Below are 24,742 nucleotides of genomic sequence, written 5' to 3'. Positions count from 1 at the left end.
CAAAGAAAACGGACGGTATAGAGACCGATTGCGTCCAGAGGCGAAGCAGCGGTACTTGAAAAACATAGAGTGCATCGCAAATCTGGACCCATATGAAATACGGCAGTGGAGTAAAGACCCAGACGACTTACCGCCACTGTCCTACCCCGATATCTTCACCTATCTTGTTTGTGGAGTAAGCGCCTACACAGCGAACCAGTTTCGTAATTACAAGTCACTGGAGGCGCACATACAATTTACAAACGGCTGGGTGCAAGATTTGGCTATTTTCAAGCCGCCAAACTGCGAATACGTCGTGATTCATACCAAGGTAAGTCGGCTGGAGTGCATTGTCCACCCCCTGCCATAATTAATGTTATACATGTATCATTGAACTGCTAAAATGTTGTTATCCTATTATGTGCCCATAATTGTAAAGTAGATGCAAGCAAACACATTGATAATCAGGCGAATTATTACCTAACGCCAATTTGTGTCCCCCCTGTCTCATTTCATTTCATTTATTGTCTTTACATCAACCTTGTCCTTGTATGTTCCAGGTACTGCACTCCCAAAGATTGAATGAACCTGCATTACAGCCATGGGTAATTGTACGCACCACGGGGAAGGTCGAAGCCGCACACTGCACCTGTATGGCCGGAGTTGCAGAGACCTGCACCCATGTCGCTGCACTGCTGCTTAAAGTGGAGGCAACAGTGAGGATCCGTGGCACAAAGACTGTCACAGATGAATCAGCCTACTGGGTTTTGCCGGGGAACACAACCAAGATACTGCCAGCGGCTGGCCATAACATTGACTATACATCTTCAGCAGCACAAAAAAAGACTCTTGATGAAAATATAAACGGACCGTCTGTGGTGAAAGGCAGAAGAAGCCGTCCTTCAAAAAGAAAGATTCCTTCTTCTACGTTTGAGGAGTTGTCACCAGTGTTAGACACACTTCAAAAACACAATAAAGCAGCGTGTTTGTCTGGATTGGAGAAATACTACACATCACACACTGTCAAGTCATCCACATTACCACTGTCTCTGGCGTGTTTGCAAAACACAGGAGCAGAGTCCCTTGGCCTTACCGAGCTACAACTGCACTGTGTAAAGTACGAAAACGCAGCAAAAGTTACTGAAGAACAGGCAGAAGCTATTGAGGTACGCACAAGACTACAACACAAGAGCCCAGAATGGTATGTTTGGCGTGCTGGGAGAATCACGGCTTCAATGATGCACGCTGTGTGTGCCACCACTGTAGAAAAACCCGCCATTACTGTGGTTAATCGTGTTTGCTATCCTGTGAACTCTGTCTATACTGTGCAAACAACTTGGGGACTGGAGCATGAACCAGACGCTCGCCACGCCTACACCCAGAAAATGTCAGCGTGTCACAAAAACCTACAGGTCCGTATGTGTGGTTTTCTTGTTAACACGGCTTTTCCTGAAGTAGGTGCATCTCCTGACGGTCTAACCACATGTGAATGTTGTGGGAAGGGGTGCCTGGAAATTAAATGTCCATTTAAGTACAGATCTGACAGCATTCAGCAAGCATTGGATGCACATGACAAAGACTTCTGCCTCGAGTTGACAGCAAATGGACTTAACTTGAAGAAGACACACCACTTTTACTCTCAAGTGCAAACACAGGTGTTTGTGTCCAACGCAAAGCACTGCGACCTCGTGGTTTGGACACAAAAAGACATGGCAGTTGTACGCATCTTCCCAGATGTGCACTTCTGGGAATCGCGTTTAAAGAAAGCTCAGGAGTTCTTTCAGAAGGTGTGCCTTCCAGAACTTCTGTCAGTCTGCCCCAGGGCAGCTGTGGCTACAACTGTAGCTTGCCTCCACCAGTGTGTGAATGTGTGTGTGAATGGGTGGATGACTGGGTATGTAAAGCGCTTTGGGGGTCCTTAGGCGGGGCTAGTAAAAGCGCTATACAAATACAGGCCATTTACCATTTACCATTTAGTAGGAAAACATTTCTCTATGCGAAATGCAGCCCTGAGTGGTCACAAAGTTTTTCTTTCTGGTGTGTAGTTTTTATGTCAGAAGTGCATTGAAATATGTATAACTTGATTTCAACACTGCAGCACTTACCATGTAACAATTGTCTAAGTGTAAAATAAAGCGTCAAATGCAGATCTTTGTCGTTACCTGGCTTTTATTATAATGTTATTTTAGTGAAACACAGAGTTTAAAGCTATGATAAACAGTCAATTATAGTATACAGATACAGAAATGGTTACATAATGTGATGTCAGTGTGTTCATACAATTACACAAAAAAAAAGGTTTTCCTAGTAGTATTTCTTCACAGACATACTCAAAGTTTTCACAATCATTAATTAACAAGAACAAGTCTCATGTGTGTCTGGCTTCACTACCACACTGGGGCACATGTTAACCAAAACACAACACACCCGCACAATTTTATCAAGAAAGGTAACGTCTTCACCCTCACATGGAAGAAGAGAACGGATTGGCATGGTGGTATGTAGCATTTTGAACTTATTGCGCAAACTGCCAATTACTCGCTCGACATGGATTCTTAGGTGTGCAATGGCTCGTGTATTTTCAATGTCCTTGGCATCTAGTTGACAGAAGCTCCTTGTAAATGCTGGGATCTTAACCTCCGCAGACATCATTCCCACCGCATCTCTGATGTCAAAGCCTCTGTCAGCCAAAACTACATCCCCTGGTAACAGCTTGTTAAGTATGCCACATTGCTCTGTGATGTGTTTATCTGATGCACGGCCCCCCCACCCCTTAGAAATGAATGAAATTGCACCTTGGGGAGTAATCCCGATCAGGTATTTCATGGTGTGTGTACCCTTGTAGTGCGAGTACGTTTGAGCACGAGCCTTTAAATTAGATGGTCGTTCTGTACGAATTTCAAAACAGTCAACAATGATGGCTACCCGATTTCCAAAAGTTTCCATAAATTGTGGAGGCATTGTTGCTTGCAAACAGTGCCTTTCTGGCCAGTGTACAAGTATTCCTAAGCGGGCATACAAAACGTCAATTGTATCAGCAAAGACAGAAGAAAGAGTTTTGTGGGAGACATTGAATAGATAACTAAGATGCTGGACAGGAAGATCAAGTCTAAGTCGCATAAGTGTGAGTAAAAGCATTTGGAAATGTGACAGTTTCTTTGATGCTGGTAGGAAAGCTTTTACATTGTCTAGCACAGACATAAAAATAGCAAAACAAGTAAGACCAGTGTAATATTTCACTTTTTCCGTGTCACCCTGTAAAAAGTTTTCATTCATCTCTGTCTTGTCCAACAGTGATTTAAGCTTTCTGTTCTCCTCCAGCAGCCGGTTTATTTCTGCTCTGCTCTGTACACAGCGCACACAATCAATTGTCGGTCTTTGATCTTCTGTCTGTCTCTCTCTGAGATCAGCGTTTTCTGCATCTGCACCTGTTACCTCTGCTTCTACGTGTCCATCACAAATCTGGCCCTCAGACAAAATCACAGGGTTGTTATGGTGTTGCTCTTCTGTGGTGTCCATGTCTGGCTGCTCTTCTGTGGTAACTTCTGCTGAGGCTTCACCTTCACACTTTGCTGCTCCATTGTGAAAGCCTGTCCAATACAAAGAGTGCAAATACACAAGGAAATTTTTAAGTGGTTTATACATTAAGGCCGTATGAATACTCCAAAATGTATGTGTTGATTGACGGACACTAAGATCAACTTTTAAAATAAGAGATTGTGGTGGGGGGTGCGGTTGTTGTTTACCTCCTACTAGTGCTTTCTTTTGTTCCCGTTGTGTTCGCCTCCTGTGATGGTCTGCATGTGATGTTCGGATTTCGGAGTGCCCCATGTGTAGCGTTGGTACCCAGTCTGGATTTGTTTGATCCATTTCATAGGCAGGCTTCCCTACAGTTGTGCAAAAGAATTAGCGAATCTTCACATAGCACATATGTCTGCAAAGTCACTCCATTTGATGTTTGATCGCATTTTCTATAACTTCCGAGACCACCAACGATAATATTATTCAGCTATAAAGTGTGATATGAACATATTTAGCACTTACCGGAATGAAAATGTCTGGAGCACACCAAGTGATACCGGGAGATGGAACAGAACTTGATATCAGCTCGTCTCACGGCTGCTATCCAGGCTCGACGCCTTCGTTTGGTAACATCCGATACATGAGCTCCTTGAAATTGCTTCCAGGTTGGGAAAGCATAAAAAGACAACCCAAGCTTATTCCCTTGCCGATCGTAAGATCGAACATTGCAGCCGATCACACAGCAAGTACGAACCATGGTTGTGCTTTTGCTTTTGCTCTTTGACACTGATGACGTGTACTCCTCCAAGTCAGTGAAGTCGCCGTAAGTTGCAGCCTCTCTAAACATGTTCCAGTCAGTGCTCTCAAAACAGTCCTGAAGAGCAGAGGTGGCTCCTGCTGGCCAGGTTTTCACCTGCTTCAGAACCGTTTTGATCGCCTGACGAGTGGTCTGTATGCTGGAATTAGCATAACAGAGATGTGGTCTGAGTAGCCAAGGTGGGGGCGGGGCTCTGCCCGATATGCACCGGGGATGTTTGTGTAAACAAGATCCAGCGTGTTTTCCCCTCTCGTTGCAAAGTCCACGTACTGATGGAATCTAGGAAGCACTGACTTGAGATTTGCATGGTTGAAATCTCCAGCAACAATGAACAGTCCATTCGGGTGTGTGTTTTGCAGTTCACTGATGTTTGTATACAGTTCCCCTAGCGCTTCCTTAGCATTAGCGCTAGGTGGTATGTACACTCCGATAATGAAAACAGTGGTGAATTCCCGTGGTAAATAAAAAGGTCTGCATCTAAAAGTCACAAACTCTACCAGCGATGAGCAATAGCTAGAAACTAGCACAGAGTTCTTGCACCATTTCGCGTTGATGTAAATACACAGGCCGCCACCGCGAGTCTTACCGCACAGAGCTGCGTTTCTGTCGGCACGAAACGAGGCCAGCCCGTTCAGCTGAATAGCGGTGTCCGGTACTCTGTCGCTGAGCCATGTCTCCGTGAAAACAAAGACAGAGGCAGAGGCAGTTTCACCTCTGTTGCCATCCATGTCTTCACAAGTTAATAAACGGCATCATCTGTAAATAATATTGTTTGTTATCATTGAGTCAACTTGTGTTCATTATTATTTGTTGTGAAAGTGTGATATAGTTTGTAGTTTGAATTTTATTTGAATGGGTGTATCACCTAAGCTAGTAAGGTCAAGCTAGCTCGTATGCCATGTGGTTTCTTTAACATTTTGATCATGAGCGTGATTTCATTTGATGTTTTATTCAGGGACTCACTAAGCAGATAAATATTGTGCTCATATTTTTGAATATGTGACTTACTGGTGTGTTTGTTATATTGTATATTGATGCAACATTTTTATTGGTTTATTTCTGGTTTTGTCAACAGTTTCACACTTTTTCCTTATTAAATCTTCCAACTCAACACGTCAGCCTGTTCCTTGGATTTTGATTAGGAGAGTGTTTAGCTGTCTGTATAGCTGAGTCTACGTTCATGAGGACAATAACTAGGGAGGACAGAACACTAAATGTCGACTTTCAAGCTCACTGGAATTCTGCAAACTTAGTTTTTTCCTTACAGTGTATGGTGTATGCCCATGTATGTTTGCACACGTTTCAATAAATCATTGCATCTATTTATCATTAATATATAGAATATAAATATGTGTAGTTCAAGTCTCTTGCACAGTCTATATAGTTTATAGATAATATATTATCACAGTGTAAGCGCACACTCTTTAAACCAACCATAAGCCAACGCTACACATGCCGCGATTCTTGATTACGTGATTTGAGTGGCTGCATGGTGCCTGGCGTTGTCCTTGGATACAGGATTTCTCCTCTTAGCATGTTTCGCTACTTCCGGTGGGGAAACTCCTGTATAGCACTTCGTGTGATATTCACTCCTTGTTTACGGTCGGGTTTTCCAAAACAAGTCAACCAAATGGATGAATCAAGTGGCGATTTACATTTCTCAAGATGTATTGGGCATTTGCCGAATATATCTGTAGATGATGTTCATCGTCTTGTCGATATTTTTTTCCCCCGCGCCTCAGAGCAAAAGAGAGAAAGGATTCAAATTTTATATTTCTCAGTATTTGTATACAGTGGTCCCTCGTTTATCGCGGGTGTTATGTTCTAAAAATAACCAGCGATAGGTGAAATCTGTGAGCTAGCCAACTTTATTTTTTACAATTATTATAGAGGTGTTAAGGGTGTAAAACCAGACAGGCATGAACAATTTCACACTTTTCTCTCTTGTTTAAACACTCTCAAAGTTCAAACCTTTGTAGAAAAATAAGTCCAGTATTATAGAATGAAAACAAAGATCGAACCCTGTTTTCAGGCTCAGATCACAGTCTGGTTCATCTCCAGCCTGTGTATAAACCTCTAGTACACAGAGAACCAGTAGTGAAACGCACAGCAAGGAAATGGTCGGCAGAGAGTGAAGAGGCCCTGAGGGACTGTTTCCGTTCTACTGTGTGGGACAACCTCTGCAGCCCTCTGGAGGATGACCTCAACAGCATCACAGACTGCATTACGGATTACATGAACTTCTGTGTGGACAACACTGTACCCATCAAAAAGGTACGGTGTTTTTCTAACAACAAGCCATGGATAAATCCTGAAATTAAGGCTCTCCTCAAGGAGAAGAAGAGAGTCTTTAGATCTGGAGACAAACAGGAGCTGAGAGTTGCTCAGAAGAAGCTGAAATGGAAGATAAGGCAAGGAAAGGAAAACTACAGGAGGAAGATGGAAGAGCAGCTGCAACAGGACAACATCAGAGGGGTTTGGAACAGCCTGAAGACAATCTCAGGACAAAAACCAACCCCCCAGGCTGCAGGAGACTTGGGGTGGGTGAATGACCTAAATAAATATTTTAATAGGTTTGATCAAACACCCACCCCTCCCACAGCATCGTCCCCCCTGCTGCAATCTCCTTCATCTTCAGGGATAGGGCTTTGGAGTTGACGTCACTGGAGGTGGGCCACGCCCCCTTTCCGCCATGACAGTAGGCTAGACACAGGATACAGCTTCAGCTATGGTTCGTACGTGTTGTGTTATCAGTTGCAACGTTTGATCACACGATCGTGAAGGCAAGAAGCTGGATAATGGGCTCTCTTTTCATCGTTTTTCAACCTGGAGGCAACGTGAGGGATCCCATGTATCCGATATTACTAAACAAAGACGTCAGGCTTGCATTGCAGCGGTGAGACGAGCGGATCGAGTTCTGTGCAATCCCCAGCTTTTTGTTGGTTTGGTCTCCGCATCTTCTTTCCGGTGAGTTCTAAATTAATTCATATCACTATTAAAATGCTTTTAGTGTTATTTTCAATGTGCTGAGGTCATAGATAATGAGATAAAACATGCTAATGTGTGATGCTGCAGAACCACGTCATGTCATCATGTCGACTGAGTAGCTTATGATTTAGCATTATTGCAGGCAAAGCGGCATATGAAATGGATGTAACAAATCCAGACTGGGCACCAACACTGCTCATGGGCCTCTAAAAACATACTAAATTGCTCTCATTGTACACTAATCCGCACATAACTTCCAGATGAATCACACACCTGTCATGTGCACTAATTTTATCTTACAGGCTTTTATGCAGCTGCAGAGTCTGAAGGTGTGCCCCGTGCAGAAGTAATCGATGAAGATCTGACAGAAGAACAACAACAAAATTACAATGTCATAGCTGTGGACAGCAGTTGTGTTGGACAAGTGGAGGTTGAGGTACCACCTGTAAATGTGGACAGTGGTGATCGGACAGACAGCATCACAGAAGCTAAAGGGCAGACGAAGCATTGTGTGTGCAATGAACAGGGCAGAGCAGAAATAAACACAACACTGCTTGATAAGATTGTTAAGGTTTGCAGTGTTTTGGTGAATATGTGCCCCAGTGTGGTTGTCAAACCAGCGCCAAATGAAACTTGCTCTTGTTGAGTATTCATAAAGCTGTTGTGTTGCATGTGTAGTTCATTGTAAATAATTGTACTTTGTGTGAAGTAGTTTCAATAAAACAGAAAAGAATAGTATACATGTTTTGTTTTTTTTATTCTTGATCTTATCACATGTACTTAGCAAGTACATAGAAATGAAATGCAAACTATTTACATGGCAACACACAGCTGGCATCAATCTTGAACCACAAAATGAAACATTACAGGCTATTTAGAGCAGCACATTGTTTGGAGAAGTATTTCCCAACAAGTTCAGGAAGACACACTTTAAGAAAGAAGTCTTGTGCTTGCTTTAAACGTGGTTCCCAGAAATCCACATCAGGGAAGATGCGTATCACAGAAGGTCTCTCTGTGTCCACACAACGAGGTCACAGTGCAGTTTCATTCAGTCGTTGTGAGTGCTGTACCTGAAACACACAAAAACCACTTTTAATAAAAGGTCTGTAATGAACCAAGGCTAATATAGATGGTTTGGCTGTACGTGCAAATCAAAAACTGTAACAAGGAAGTTGTTTAGAAAGTTATCATGTTCAAACCGACTTACCTTTGTCTTAACGACAACGCACAGTTGTCGCAGCGTGGAGGCATAAAGATGGACAAATCTTGCACCCAGCCGTTCGTGAATTGGATGTGGGCCTCCAGGGATTTATAATTCTTAAACTGGTTTGCTGTGTATGCGCTGACTCCACAGACAAGGTATGCGAAGATCGGGATAGGACAAAGGCGGTAAGATAAAATTAGTGCACATGACAGGTGTGTGATTCATCTGGAAGTTATGTGCGGATTAGTGTACAATGAGAGCAATTTAGTATGTTTTTAGAGGCCCATGAGCAGTGTTGGTGCCCAGTCTGGATTTGTTACATCCATTTCATATGCCGCTTTGCCTGCAATAATGCTAAATCATAAGCTACTCAGTCGACATGATGACATGACGTGGTTCTGCAGCATCACACATTAGCATGTTTTATCTCATTATCTATGACCTCAGCACATTGAAAATAACACTAAAAGCATTTTAATAGTGATATGAATTAATTTAGAACTCACCGGAAAGAAGATGCGGAGACCAAACCAACAAAAAGCTGGGGATTGCACAGAACTCGATCCGCTCGTCTCACCGCTGCAATGCAAGCCTGACGTCTTTGTTTAGTAATATCGGATACATGGGATCCTTCACATTGCCTCCAGGTTGAAAAACGATGAAAAGAGAGCCCGTTATCCAGCTTCTTGCCTTCACGATCGTGTGATCAAACGTTGCAACTGATAACACAACACGTACGAACCATAGCTGAAGCTGTATCCTGTGTCTAGCCTACTGTCATGGCGGAAAGGGGCGTGGCCCACCTCCAGTGACATCACGCTCCAAAGCCCTATTGCCTGTCCTTCATCTCAGGACTTCACACCTCTCAGCTTCACACCTCCCAGCTCCCAGTCATCACACCCACCCCCGGCTTCTGTGGACTCCAACATACACACCCCTCCCCCAAAATCCACTCTTTCTATCTCAGCACTTCAAGTGAGGAACGAGCTTCGTAAGATCAAGGTGCGGAAGGCTGCAGGTCCAGATGGCGTCAGCTCCAGGTTCCTGAGGTGCTGCGCAGATGAACTGTGTGGCATCCTAGGTTATCTGTTCAACCTGAGTCTGTCACTGGGGAAAGTACCACAGCTGTGGAAGACCTGTGTGGTACCGGTACCAAAGACCTCCCATCTCAAGGACCTCAGCAGCTACAGGCCGGTAGCCCTGACATCGCATCTGATGAAGACTCTCCAGAGGTTGGTTCTAAACCATCTGCGCCCCCTGGTGAAGTCTTCATTGGATCCGCTGCAGTTTGCTTACCAGTCTGGCATTGGGGTGGAGGACGCCATCATCTACCTCCTGCACCGAGCTCTGACTCACCTGGAGAAGCCTGGAAGCACTGTGAGGATCATGTTCTTTGATTTCTCCAGTGCTTTCAACACCATCCAGCCACGACTTCTGAGAGACAAGCTGGAGCTATCGGGAGTGGACCACCACATGTCCCAGTGGATACTGGACTACCTCACAGAATGTCCACAGTATGTGAGGTCACAGGGCTGTGTCTCTGATACGCTGGTCTGCAGTACGGGGGCCCCACAGGGAACTGTGCTGGCACCGTTCCTCTTCACCCTCTACACGGCAGACTTCTCCATCAACTCCCCACGCTGCCACCTACAGAAGTTCTCTGACGACTCTGCCATAGTCGGCCTCATCACAGGTGAGGACGACTCAGAGTACAGACAGTGGACTCTGGACTTTGTGGACTGGTGTCAGCAGAACCACCTGCTGATCAACGCCGGGAAAACCAAGGAGTTGGTGGTGGACTTCCGGAGATGCAGACCCACCACACTGACACCGGTGAACATCCAGGGAGTGGAGATTGAGATAGTGGACTCTTATAGGTACCTGGGTGTTCACCTGAATAATAAACTGGACTGGAGCCACAACACTGATGCTCTTTACAGGAAGGGTCAGAGCAGACTCTACCTGCTGAGGCGGCTGAGGTCATTTGGAGTACAGGGAGCGCTTTTAAAGACCTTCTATGACTCTGTGGTGGCATCTGTCATTTTTTACAGTGTTGTATGTTGGAGCAGCAGTTTATCGGCAGCTGAGAGGAAGAGGTTGGATAAACTCATCAGGAAGGCCAGCTCTGTTCTGGGATGCACCCTGGACCCAGTGCAGGAGGTGGGAGACAGAAGGACTCTGGCCAAAATAACATCTCTGATGGACACAGTCTCCCACCCCATGCATGTAAATGTTGCTGAACTTCAGTATGCTGAATGTTGCTCCTTCAGTGGCAGACTGTTGCATCCTAGATGCATGAAGGAGTGTTTCCGCAGGTCCTTCCTCCCTGCAGCTGTCAGACTGTACAATCAAAACTGCTCCCAACAATCATAGATGTTTACATCTGCGCTGTAACTGCAATAAGTTAATCAACCGATTCGCACTACAACCTGGTTTGCCTCTTATCTGTAGTTATTTTTATTTAATTTAATAACTGTACAGTACTCTCTGTATATAGTAACCATTGTCCTTAATGTAAATATGTAAGAAAAATTGTGTATGTTTCTGTTCTGTGTCCTGTGTACTTATTGTTTGTATATGTGTCTTTTTGGCTGCTGTTACGACCAAATTTCCCCTTCTGGGACAATTGAAGGATTATTCTATTCTATTCTATTCTAATGAATCAATGAATCAGAAGTCCAACTTTTTGTGCAATGGTTATCTTCCTCTGCCTTTTGAGGGCTACTGCAGGTTCCTTTGACAGTGCAAAATGTTTCGTTGACATTGCTGTGTTTGTTGGGGAGAAAACTTACAAACATACAGTACAGCACAGTCACACTGCTAGCAGTCGATGTAGTGGTTCTGATACAGCAGTACTGTACATGAGAGAGGGCACGGAGGAGATCGACAATGGCCTACAGCCGATCAGGACGCAGAACACAATGCGCTGTAAAAAGAAATAAACATTTCTTTTTAAAAAAGCATGCAAAATTGCACTAAAAAAATCCGCAAAACAGTGAGGTTGCGAAAAGTGAACTGCGTCATAGCGAGGGACCACAGTAATTTTGGAGGTACGTCACAACATACCCGTTGTACATACTAATATATAGAGACCCTTACCAGTAATCATTCGTTTATTTTTTTCTGTGGCTTTTTTTCACGGTTTGTTGACATGCTGTGTAGGTGTGTACTTGACTAGCTGATACCAACATAATGGGGGAAACATCTGGCTTTGACTATTGTTCATCTGTAGTTTGAATGCTGAACATTTGCCTGTTTAAATCATAAGAACTGTCACTATACAGAGATGTGCTTCTGAATGTGGACAATGAGTCTTCTGATTTTGTAATGCAGTTCTACTTGTGTTGAGTGATGTAAAGAACCAATCGATCTACACTCTTCAAATGTCAAAATTGATCATTTGATTTTTTTATGACACAGCAATGGTGAGTGTTCCCTATGGGCTCAAATTGTGGTCATAAATATGTAACCCAACCACTGCAGGGGCCTCCCTACACCCCGGACTCTGCGTTGTGTAGTTATGTGTTGGTTTGGGATGCACAGTAGAGAGACCAGTCGGACACAGGCGTTCAATTTGTGGCTCGGACCACGCTGTTTATTTAGGTGCTGGGGCAAACACCACTCCAACTCTGCTGCTGGCCCTTTGCAAATCACAGTAAACACTTTGCAAATCACAGTAAACACTGCATGAGTATTAACACATAGTCAAAGCCAACAAGAACGACAAAAAAACACATAAAATTATTCATGTAATAAAGGCACCTTTACAACTGGGCTCAGGTAAATTAACATAGCGGGACTACTAGCAAATAGTAGTTGAAAAGCTAGTGCTCCTTCTTGCATTACTTTGCAGGTGCGCTGCTAACAAGCGGAAATGTAGCCCGAAATCGTGGCAGATATTTCAAAATGAAACATGTACACAAACTCCTCACACTCTCATCAGACAGTACATGAACCTCTTAATAAACACAATATATACTTAGCTTAAATGACAAACGTTATTTTACACAGTGGAACACTTATTTTTAAACAAAACCAATGCGATACGCCACAGACAGTGCTTACCTTTGCAAATCACAGTAAACAGAAAACTCCTCAGTAAGGAAAATTGCTATTGGCTGTCCTAAAAGTCGCTAGAAGTCGCTAAATGACGTAATCGCCTACTTATTAATTGGTCATACTAATGTAATTGTAAACTACGTTGTTGGAGAGAGAAATAACATCGTGGAAGAGACATAAAGTGAGTAAAAAACGTCCTAAATGCATTTAGAATTTATTTAGAAATACAAATTAAATTTCTTTTAGCAATTATTGTTTTTTTTAATGTCACAATTCCAACCCTGCTCCTTTATCCGGGCTTGGACCGGCAAAAGTGACCCAAATAGGCACTCTGGTGGAGTTACTTTGTGTATGTGTGTTCATAAGTAGTTTTAAACCTTGTGATCCACAAAACAACATAACAGTAAAAGAAGAACTGACTGCGTTACAGTCAGTGCGGGAGCAGCAGCTTCGCTCATGTGCGATTCATTGGCAGTTTGGACGCATAGGTGTGAACATCTCCTGCCCTTACAGCAGCTGGGGGAGGACTATTCTCCGCCCGTGAGCGTTTTGGCACGGGTGAAGTGCCCTTTCATGTCAAAAAGTCGTCATAAATAAGTCTCCAATAACACCAGAAAAAGTCGCCAAATTTGTCGCTAGTCACTTTTTAGAAAAAATGTTGCTAAGGGAGTCTGAAAACTCGCTAAATGTAGCGACAAAGTTGCTAAATTGGCAACACTGGATCGCGCCCACGTGAATGAGAAACCTGAACTACGGTGTCCTGCAGAGGACAAATGGTCAAAATTGCTTAAATCTACAACGTATATGCAGCTCAACAGCGACACCTGCTCAAAAGAGCGCCCCTCCAACAGCCAAACCCATCTGTTCTCTGATTGGATAGTTAAATTTGAGATTGACATGACATTGACCAATCAGGTGAAAGGAAGAAAAATCGGGTCAAAATTCGTGCCTGTAAGTTGAAACTTGAGTGCAGAGTTTCACACGTATTTTTTTTGCTTTGTATCTGTAACCAGACGTTAACAAAAAGAATTTGTAATTTGTGTAAATATTTTTACACACACAAATCTTTTTTAAGCACACACAAATTCTTGTCTACAGATGCACAAATAAATGCATTCTGATTTACAAGTACAAAATATTTATGACCACAATTTGAGCCCATAGTTCCCACCCTCTGCTCTTTGTAACTTAACGCAATCTTTCCGTTTTCGTCTTTTGGACATGATTTTGTAGTCCATCTTCACAGTAGTAATTGACTGCAAAATAAAGCTGCTGGAAATGTACAACTCTACATCCGGTCTTAAAACAGAAAGTTATCATTTTCTCGTGCACAGGGTCTTGTCACTACCCGATCCATACCGGAAACCCGATCGGTACCACGCATGTGTAACGGAGGGAAGGTGATTTCTTTGCACAGATGTTAAAAAAAGAGAGAAACCCTCCTAAAAACGGACAGAGCAGTGGGGCAGCCAAGGGAAAGCACACTAATAAAGACTGTAAGGATAAAATATAATGTATTACATTTAAACAGTTAAAAAAAATATAAAATAGATTAAAACAGCCCTGGCCAGGGGACAACACAATAAAAATAAATAAAACACAACGTTAAAAGATCCAGTGGCGTCCGCCACGGTATAAAAGTCACTAATAACAAATCCGGTGAAGCGACACAGGGAGGGAACCCGGCGGCGTCCTCGCCTTCCTCTCCGCGTTCTGCGCCCCAATGTGCTAAAAAAGGAAGGGCAGCAGCAGTCACTACTCTTTTAGGGAGCTATCGTTCATTAAAAGGGGACAAGTCAAAAAGACTTACCCCGGGTGGACAGAGCTCTCAACTCTGCCCGCCGCTTCCTTGTGACCGGTAAATGGCACTGGCCTGCCTCGCTGCCTCTAATTCTTCGCAGACGTGTAATCTGGGCTTCTGTCGCTGCAGCCGTCGGACCACTCGCTCCACGTCCTCGGTCGCTGGCGCTGTATCCCCCTCCCGTTGCTGCAGCAGTCGGACCGCTCGCCCCGCGTCGCTGGCTTTCCCTCCTTTCACGCCAAGCTCTACCAGTCTCGCACTGACGCCGCCTCCGGCGCCGCCTCCACCGCTTGCGGCCGTCACCTGCCACTTCTAGACTGCCATTCCTGCTCCTGTCTTTCAAGCCTCCCCGAGCCTCTCTGCGGGCTTGCAGGCACCGCCGCCTGACACCATTCGCTATGCCATCGCTGCTACTCTCTCTCTCAGGCCTGTTGTTTGTCGTCTGGTAGGCCCTCTTATTGGCCTCCGGGAACCTCGCAGGTGTATATGGTTCATAATCAGGGAGGGGCAGAGTCTTTCCAGACAAGTCACCGATAAATACTGTGGCGAGCTCAGAAAGGAGGAGACAGAGGTTTCATTCGGTCTTGCTTCCCGCCATGTTAGCCCGGGAGCACAGCCATTTATTCGCAGTTTTGGGGAACACTGCCGCGAGCCAACTGCTCCGCGCGGCAACATACACGGCAATAACAACACACAAAATGGCGCTCTCTCACCCGGAAACACACAGTCGCAGAGGGAGCGTCACCTGTAACCATGGCAACAGAACAAACATAACTGTAAACAGAACCCCGAACAGCCCTGGCCCGCTACAATACAATAAAACGTGCAACAAAACTCATAAAAATAAAACACTGTACAATATTAAAGTAAAACACAGCAAAACATGCACAAAAAACCCCCCCGAAGTAACTTGTCCATTTCCACCCCGTGACACATGCACAAATCCTACGTCACTTCCTCTCTTTGGCAACATTGCGACAGTTATGTATTTGAGTGACACGGTTAGCGCCTAGTTAGCACATAGCATTTCTCAACAGCTCTGCCTCCTTTTCGACTGCCCGGGACATTTAAACAATGGATAATCTGTATACAAACAAATTCATGCTTTTCTCCTCAACAGAGAGCGTCCTCCGATTGAACAACAGCGCCGTAAAGTAAGAAGAATGGCGCCTAATTACAGACTTAATAATACTGACTTAGTAATGTGTCACGTGAAGATTCATCAGCCAGATTAAGTGTTTACTGACAATTGACAGCAATAGCGGACATCATCATTACTATTCCAACAATCCTCTCCTCACAGACAAGCATAAACACACTCTACTATCACTAAATCAAACTTAACACATATTTGTAATGACGCTAGTTCAGTTTAAAATAGGGTTCATTCGCTCGGTCAGCAGGTGGTGGTATCCTCGTACACTGGGGAGTAAACTGCCATTAAATGAAAGAGAAGAAGAAGAAAACATCTGCACATGCACGGTACGGATCGGGTAGACCCGATTTGTACGGTCCGACTTTGCACATGCGCAGTAAGGATCGGGGAGTCATGATCCGTAACTATCTTTTTATTTTTCGTTTTTGTCTACATTATTTTGAAATGTTTCATTGTTGCAAACATTTCAAGACATACTTATTATTCTTAACATCTTAACAGATACTCTGACCCGTAACTATCGTAAAATGCTTCGACCGGAAGTAGACACCTTATGCATATGCGTGGTATCGATCGGGTATCTGGTATGGATCGGGTAGTGACAGGTCTATTAGCTCTATGATGTTATTGCACTGAGTATGCGCACACACTGCACAGAGCGGGAGATATGAGTTGGAGTGAATAAACCCTCAAGAGACACAATGAAAAAATATTTATCAAGGATGAAAAGAAAGGCGGACAGAGACAGAGATAAAGAGACAAACGAAAGTCACCCGAAAGCTAAGATGAGGAAATTTGACGAAGGAAGGTTATGTAGCACTTGGCTTCACTCGGACAACGGTGGGAGACGAGGAGTGACTGGTGTTGTTTACTGTCTAAGGCTACGTCGACACGTACACGGGTATTTTTGAAAACGGAGATTTTCCGTTTTCGTTTAAAAAAATAATCCCGTCCACACGTAAACGCAGACATGAAGGAAAACGCTGCTAGGAACATGCCAAAGCAACAGGTGGCGATATATTCCTAACCGTGTAGAAATGTTGGCCAATCAGAAGTCTAGAAGCCTCGGTAGGAAATAGTAAACAAAGATGGGGCATAGAAGCAGAACCGATGTGTGGAGGGACAGTAACTGTGTGTGTATATGTAAGCATTTAAACACTGCAGAGAGTACAATTAACAGTAACAGTATTGTAGAAATTCATTTCACCGAAACAACAACGTGGCGCACAGTGTGACGTCAAAAAAGGCGCACACCTTTGACGCTGCGTTTTCTCCGTTTTCCTCATCCACACGTAAATGCAAAAACTGAGTTTTTGAAAATATCCACCCTGGCAGGCGTTTTTAGAAATCTCCGTTTTCAGTGACCAAAAACGCCGTTTACGTGTGGACGAAAGGTGCAAACGCATAGAAAAATCTGCGTTTTCAAAAATACCCGGGTACGTGTGGACGTAGCCTAAAAATGTTGGCAGTTGACAGCATGAAGCCAAATAAATTAAGGCGTCACTTAAAGACATTACACCCCAATCACGCTGATAAGTCGCTTGAGGGTTTTCAGCAAAAACGTTCCGAATATTGCCAACAATCATCTTGCTTTGTGAATGCTACTTCAGTAAATAGGTGAGCACTGTTAGCAGCATATAAGGTAGCATACCAAATTGCTCAGTGCAAAAACCACTCACACGATAGCAGAGGAGCTGATACTGCCTGCAGCAGTAGACATGGTCTCTGTCATGCTGGATGACGCAAGTGCTGGAAAAAAAACCCCAAAACAATCCTTCTGTCCAATGAGACTATCACCAGACGTATAAATTACATTACTAACGATCTCCAAGAACAGCTGGTAGATAAACCCAAAGACAAACATTTTGCATTACAAGCTGATGAAGCAACTGACAACAATAAAGACTGTTTGTTTATTGCTTATGTACGATTTGACATGACTGTGAGGACCTACTTTTTTGTAAATACGTCAGAGGCAGAGCCACAGCTAAAGAATTATTTAAAATGCTGGACTGTTTCCTGGTTGAGAATGGGCTAAAGTAGGAGAACTGCATTGGTATTTGCAGTGATGGTGCACAAACCATGGCAGGGATGACAAAATGACTTCAGGCACTCATCAAGAAGGTCTTACCTAAAGCTGAGAGGACACACTGTATTATACACAGAGAAGCACTGGCCTCAAAGCACCTTTCCTCTGAATTAAGTGAGGTTATGACTGAAATTATTGGTGTAGTCAATTTTATAAAGACCAGACCACTAAAAACAAGAGTGTTCTCTGCTATCTGTGACGAGATGGGAGCCGAACAGCAAGCTGTGCTGTTTCACAGTGACACAAGGTGGCTGTCACAAGGAAAAGTCTTGTCCCGAGTTTTTGAGCTCAGAGAGCAGATAAGAATGTTTTTGGAGCACGAGCACAAGTACGAAGTCGCAGAAAATTTTAGTGATGAGAGCTTCCTGGCAAAACTGGCCTACCTGAGTGACATATTTGGAAAGCTAAATGAAATAAATCTACAGCTTCAAGGGAAAGATAAAAACCTCCCTCAAGTCACAGACAAGATCAGTTCTTTCACTCGAAAACTTGCAATGTGGGGCAGGCGACTCGATGAAGGAAACACAGATTCATTCGAGAACCTGCATGAATTTGTTGACACTACTGACTATGATGCCACCTCAGTGACTCCATATATCAAGCAGCATATTTCATCATTGATGGGATACTTCAAAAAATACTTCCATGAAAACAGTTCCCAGTATGACTGGGTGAGAGATCCTTCCAAAGGACCAGCACCAACTGGTTTCAGCTTTGCAGAGGAGAACCAATTCATTGACATGACATCTGACTCCACATTGAGACTGCAGTTCACAGACACTGAGTGAATTCTGGCTGAGTGTAGAGAAGCAGTATCCATTCTTAGGGCAGAAGGCTATGGGCATTCTTCTTCCTTTTGCAACATCTTATCTTTGTGAGACTGGCTTCTCCGCTGTTGCTGCACTGAAGACCAAGTACAGGTCCCAGCTAAACATTGAGCAGGAGCTGAGAGTTGCAATATCCTGCTTCAAACCCCACTTTGAAAAGCTGTGCACTACAAAACATGCTCATTGTAGCCATTATTCCTGACTTTATTTTGATAAAAGAAAAAAATCAGAACATTGTTTTATTCATTTTTGTTTTGTAGGTTAAAGTGTTTAATATATTGTGCTCCTGAGTTAATGTTGCTGTTTAGTTTGAATTTATTATTATTATTGTTAAAAAAACATGTTAATAAAATGATTATTTGTTGTAAAGTGATCTATATTTCTTTCTTTTTTCTTTTCTTTAATGTAAATAAGGATAAAGTGTTAAACAGAGGTGTACTTATAAGTTGCGGGGGGCGTGAAATGTTTTTAATAATAATTGAGAAGCACTCGATTAAATAAACATTTTAAAGCAGTTAATTATTTTATCAGTGAGTGCACGCTCAGTGCTACTTTTTCCCCCTGAGGGGATGTGTGCACATTAGAACTCTGCCTAAGTATGCTTTAATTTGTCGCAAATTGAAATTTGCTTTATTGACTGAACAGGTGTTCTTGGTGCGTGTTCTGAAATTCCGGTAGATTAAAAATTTAAAAAGAAAAAAAGAACACTAGATAAAAGTCAAATAAAATCACATTTTATATATGTTTTAAATCACCAAACGAATACATGCACATTCCTGTGAAAATTCAACACACAGTTTGCACTTCATTTGGTAGTTTTTGTATGGTACGGCTTAATAAGTTGCACATATTAAACACATTTGCAGAGAATCTGCAGCGCACTTTAAAAAACACAGTAAGAACTCAGTGGAAACGTCACACTTCAAGCCGATTTTAAAACGAAATTCCTATAGGGTTCTTTGATGCTGCAAAGTAAATACAGGTTATAATTCCCTCGCAGCACAGGCAGACACAATTGGTTTTCTGTCACTGGTTTATTTGAACACTTCTCTCCAAAGCCACCATGAAAACTACATAGCATTAATAAAATAAAGACAAAAAGTAAAATAACACTGTACAACGAAAAATGATAAATCAGTAAATACCTTGTTGGCTGTATGCTGCAAAAAAGGAATTAGTCATCATTCTTCTGACGTTTCCTTATAAGTGTCTATTTAAACTCCATGCCACTTAGCGTGACTTTTAATAAAGAGCCTTACAAGTTCATTCTTGCTACGCGCTTACAGGTTTTCTTTTTTCTTCTAAAAAGGAAACAGCGGGACTTCGCAAGTTTGACTTAATAAAAAAAATAAAAGCACCATAACTTGAACTACATAAAATAACACAACATAAATAATGTAAAGCTTAAACAATTTACAATGACGACATGAACCTTGATAGTGATCCAAAATGTATAATCAATGTTATCATGCCAACAGCTACACAAGTGTTGCCAGTATTACCGATACTAAAACCTATACTAGCACTTTTAACTTATAAAGGCAGAGTATGTAGAAAGCAGTTCATCAATTTTTCAAACTGTAGTGACCAATAAATCCCTGTGATTTTTAAGTTCCACCATAATCTTTAAATACAACACAACTGTAAAGTAGCTCTATACATTTTCCTGCTTTTCTCACTGCAGCTTGAAGCTTGCAACAACTGGGCAGGGAGGAGGGAGCGGACAAATGTGTGTCTGAATAAGAGGGGAGCAGTTTGCACAGACATGTCTCCTTTCTGATGATCAGGAGCAATTTGCTGAACTTACATAAAAGAAACAAACGAACGCATCGAGCCAATCACATTAGTAACAATTCAATGTCAGTACCAACATTAAATCGATACTATTGATATTTGGATTGATCCACCCACCCCTACTGAACAGTACAGTTTCAGTTTTGCAAAATCAACAACCTGCGCAAATAGAACTAATTCCTCATTCCAGATACCCCGGAACTCAGACCTAGTAACTCAGGAGAGAATTGTTCCAGAAAAAGCAAGGAAAAACAACATTTGCTTTGGTCCTTGGCAAGGTGGAACCATTCAGGTATCCTTTTCGTTCACTTAAAAAGCACATTCATGAATATGGTCCTCTGCATATATCTTAATTAGTGAGTCGAAAAGGCACAACAGTGGCAGTACAGATTAAAGTTTGCACTTTTACCGTTGACGTTCAATGCCGCCATCTTCGTTAACTCGTGGTTGTAGATGTTGCTCTAACTTTCAGTGTGGGAAATGTGAGTTGAGAAGGTGCTCCAGAAATTCTGACCTTTGATTTATTCAGGAACACAGCAGCAGCCACTCAGACAAAGATGCAATTGATACGTTAAGCTCAGTTTAACACAGTAAACTGAACCTGTGAAACAGACCAGGCCTCTTCTTTTGGGCGCTGCCCTCCAGACCGTCGAAAGTTCTTTGTTTCAAGAACTGATCCATGAGTTACCTGTAAGAGCATGAAACTGCTGCAATGTCTGCAAAACAGACACTCATGCATGTGTGATGGCTTCTTTGTGTATGAGGCTGCTGACTTAGGTGTCTGTGAGTTGTTGAGTTTAAGTGAGTGGAATTCTTTGAATACCTGTGCCAGTGAAATAAAATTGTTTGGTTGTGTTTGTGTCTTTTGTCCTACTCGTACTCTCTATGCAGTGGTATGACCTGTCAATCTCTAATCTGCAACCCAACCTGCGCCGGATCAGGTTAGCATAGCATAAATTACCTTATCAGTTTACCCCAGTAAGAAATGAACAACAGTGAGCATTTATTTATTAAATTGCAGGATAAAAAGTTAAAAATTTATATATTAAAATGGAGACTGATATAATATTGGCAATTAGTCGCCACATGTGATGACCCAGAACCAAACCCTTTAATACTGCAATATATCATTTTTGTTTTATTATACAAATAAAACTTTTGTGCAATTTTTAGCCCTGTTTGCTGGTTATTACACAGAAACTTCCACACATATTTACACAATAAGCCACAACGTTAAACATAATATTTACATTGCTAGCTTCAAACAAAAAAGAATGCTGGCCGGCATTATAATACGGTAATAGTATCCTTATGTAAGTATAAACCAATATTAGCTTATTATTGTGGGCTACTACCATAAGTCAGTATACAAAAATTCCAACGCATAGATTTGACCATTTTATTCCCAGCAGGTTGTCATATTGTTTCCCATATATTGCTAAACTATTACTAATGGGTTTTGCCTCATAGGCAAGAATTCGTTTCCACATTATCGTCTCCAGTTTTTGCCCAATTACATACGTTTCAGTGTAATATTTCTTAGCTATAACCACTGTTGATGTACAAGAACTACTTTGGTATTATTGAATATTTTTTGTAATTAAGTGTTCAGTCTCTGTAATAAAGTATTATGCTCAACAGTGTTCAACACTGCACTGAGGTCTAGCAGAGAAAGCACAGAGTGATTGGTCTCTGACAAAGGACCTCACTATTACCACATTATTACTAAGCTGTAATAGAAAGTGCTACCAATATTTTAAATGAATTTTTCATGGCTTCATTTTCTTCTTGACTGAAGTATGCAACACTCAGTCAATTAATCTTGTCCAGAACAATGATAGGTAAAATAAAGAGATTTGATAACCCCTGTTGTGATACCCAGACAAAACCTTGCAGCTCTTGTTACTTTGGAAGTTTTTTTGCCTACTGTGATCAATGATATCTTTATCTACTACATTTTGTCTGTTTTGTCTTTGACTTCAGCCATGCGCTCCAGTCCAACCTCACCTCCTCTTTACCTGAGCCTCCTTCTCTTTCTGTCATGGAACTCCCCTGTTCTTTCCTGTAAGGCTGTGAACAACAGCAAGTGTGAGTCTGCTCCATTTGTACCAGGCCACAACCTGATTGGGGAGGGATTTGATGTCATCACCATGCGCCGAAAAGGAGCCTACATGATTGATGTAGCTACTTACCGCAAACCAGATGGCACATGTACTCTCTGCATCAACCGCCATCAAAACAAAACTGTACAAAAAGTAAATACATAAACTGTGATCACCAGCAAACTATAGTAGATAGGTTATGTGCACATCTTAATCATGGTGTTCTGTTTTTTATCTTCAGCTGCCGGCCTCTGTTCTGGACTGGCGTGCAATCAGCCGATGCAATGCCGATATCTTCAGCAGTGCACACACCACTGTTAGGTACAGTATAGTGTAGTACATTTGTTGCTGAAAGCATTTCATCACAGAGATCAACCCCAATAGCCAAACTTAACGGTTTAACTCAGCTGAACGTGAGCTGAACACATCAAAGAACAAGTCCTCCCTTTCTTTCTTTGATTCAAATTCTCTGAGACCAATCAAAGAGAAGAGGCAAAGCGTGAAATAGACACACCAAGTATCACGTGTATTCATACTGTCTTTAGCTATGATAACAATATATTCCCTGCCTTGTTTTAGTGCTGCCTGCAACAATATTTTGATTCAAAAGTATTATTAATAGTTGTTTAGTTGTCCAAGAAAATAATAGTCAGTATTTTAAGATGCAAAGAATAACTGTCACAATAACTGTACTGTCACATTTCAGTCTTATTACTTAGTCTGTCACTATACTGGTTAGCCATGACAGACAAAAAAAATTTTGGTTGGTGCTTTGTATTGCTCTCCAACTAAAGAAAGGTATAATAAAAATCAAAGACTATTAATTGTTTTGTAAGCCTGCTGCTTACTTTTCTGATTAGTGATGTGTCGGTCGCGAACGAAATGGCTCTTAGAGCCGGGTCTTTGACGTGAACGACGCGAGCCGTGGGGTTTTTTTTCTTTCTCTCACACTCCTCGCACTTTTTTTCCGCTTCACTCCGCATGCGAGCCTTGTGCTTTGCTGGGAAGAGGGGGGAGGGGCGGTAGTTACACTCAGTAGCGCAAGAACAGAGCGGGAGGGAGAGAGAGAGAAAGAGCCATGGACAACAACGTCACATTAGAAAGGTATAGTAATCACTATTTTCAGTTGCAGATGATAAATGATTCAGAAAGTTTATTCATGCAGGCCCATATGACAGAGAATATGCATCTTCTTTTTTTTCATATTTTAATTTAGATTTAATTTCTTGTGGTTTGCAGTGTTTTGTGTTGTTTCACTTTAAATTTGTAAAAGGAAAAAGCTGAAAATTTAAATAGTTAAAAGTTGAAATGTGACTAGTTGGTTTTTGTATTATATGATTTATTTATTATATTTTGTGTGGAGTGAATAAATAAAAGTATAGTTACGGTGGCCCCAAGAGACAAAGCACGTGCAAACTTCAAAACACGTACAAACTCCATAGCACTACAAACCATGAAGCACGTACAAACTCCAAAGCACGTAAAAACTCAGAAGCACATAAAAACTCAAAACACGTACAAAAGACAACAGAAGTTCTCCAGGATGCTAGGCTCAGTGTTGAGCTTTTGTTACCTAGTGGCTACACAAGCCAGCAAGTACCAAAGACCGGATTTGGTGTGTGGTAGTAACAGGTAAATGAACTTTTTTTTAAAAAATTATTTGAATATATATGAATGCTTGTGTATAAATACACAAACAATACACATATGCTTTCAATTGTGTAATTAAAGTGATCGAGGTAGCTCTGTTTTGGAAGTTCAGTTCATGCTAGAACTGTGTTTTGGAGTCTGTACGTGTTTTGTCTCTAGAGGCCACCGCATATATTTATATATAAACATATATAAATAAAACCACTTTTTTTTTTTTACATTAGTAATTCCTTTTGTGCATAATTTTATATTATTGTTAATAATAAATTAATTAAACCAGCAAAACAACCTGAAGAGCCGGTTCGGAGCCGAAAGAGCCTGCTCTTTTTAGTGAGTCGAAAATCCCATCACTATTTCTGACAGTGATCTGTCGGTCGCAAACAAAATGGCTCTTACGGTGTGTTCACACCGAACGCGATAGAGGCGGCCAGAGCGTCAGGTTTACATGTAAAGTCAATGGAAAAGCGCGATGACACGCGATTGCGCGTCCAGCGAAAATTCGGAAGCAGATTTGCGTCGCGAAAACGCCAAAACTCATGAAACGCGCGTCAGTGTAGCGCGTTTGGCGCGTTTGACTTGCGAAAAAAAAATCACGCGCGTCAGTTTTTGTGTTGCATTTTGTGCATACGCGTGTTTCGCCTCTACCGCTCGAGTTGGAAAAATTTGAACTCCAGCGTCAAATTGCGTCGCGTCAACCAATCAGGAGCCTGGTGACGTGGCTGTAACCAGGTCAAAGGGGCAGATCAAACCAAAG

General features: G+C 42.2%; 2 protein-coding genes and 1 long non-coding RNA gene across 4 annotated transcripts in view; 1 reads left to right on the top strand and 2 right to left on the bottom strand.

The window, feature by feature from the left end:
• Positions 1–2,130: 2,130 nt before the first annotated feature.
• LOC109194302 (uncharacterized) lies at positions 2,131–5,046 on the bottom strand. The gene is made up of 4 exons (XM_019360201.2): positions 4,859–5,046; positions 4,024–4,457; positions 3,726–3,866; positions 2,131–3,569 (listed from the first exon to the last, which is right to left on the bottom strand). The coding sequence occupies exons 1-4, from the start codon at positions 5,044–5,046 to the stop codon at positions 2,332–2,334; spliced, it is 2,001 nt and encodes a 666-aa protein (XP_019215746.1). The 3' UTR covers positions 2,131–2,331.
• A 3,286-nt stretch (positions 5,047–8,332) lies between these two features.
• LOC112847177 (uncharacterized) lies at positions 8,333–9,067 on the bottom strand. Its single transcript, XR_003220567.1, has 3 exons — positions 9,017–9,067; positions 8,514–8,648; positions 8,333–8,376 (listed from the first exon to the last, which is right to left on the bottom strand). It is a non-coding gene; the product is annotated as an uncharacterized LOC112847177 (long non-coding RNA).
• An 11,045-nt stretch (positions 9,068–20,112) lies between these two features.
• The window catches only part of LOC102078935 (perforin-1), a 46,739-nt gene continuing 42,109 nt past the window's right edge, over positions 20,113–24,742 (top strand). Inside the window, exons 1-4 of one of the 2 annotated variants that reach the window (XM_019360238.2) lie at positions 20,113–20,528; positions 21,128–21,177; positions 22,220–22,491; positions 22,580–22,659. In XM_019360238.2, coding sequence (XP_019215783.1) covers positions 21,132–21,177; positions 22,220–22,491; positions 22,580–22,659 — 398 coding nt within the window. In that variant the 5' untranslated portion in view covers positions 20,113–20,528; positions 21,128–21,131. The remainder of the gene's footprint in view (positions 20,529–21,127; positions 21,178–22,219; positions 22,492–22,579; positions 22,660–24,742) is intronic. The other variant, XM_019360239.1, reaches the window with a different exon arrangement.

Source organism: Oreochromis niloticus, linkage group LG6 (genome assembly GCF_001858045.2).
Source record: "Oreochromis niloticus isolate F11D_XX linkage group LG6, O_niloticus_UMD_NMBU, whole genome shotgun sequence".
In the NCBI taxonomy this organism is placed as follows: domain Eukaryota; kingdom Metazoa; phylum Chordata; class Actinopteri; order Cichliformes; family Cichlidae; genus Oreochromis; species Oreochromis niloticus.
The sequence above is the reverse complement of the archived record's forward strand: the minus strand, read 5'-3'. Positions and strand labels throughout refer to the sequence as shown.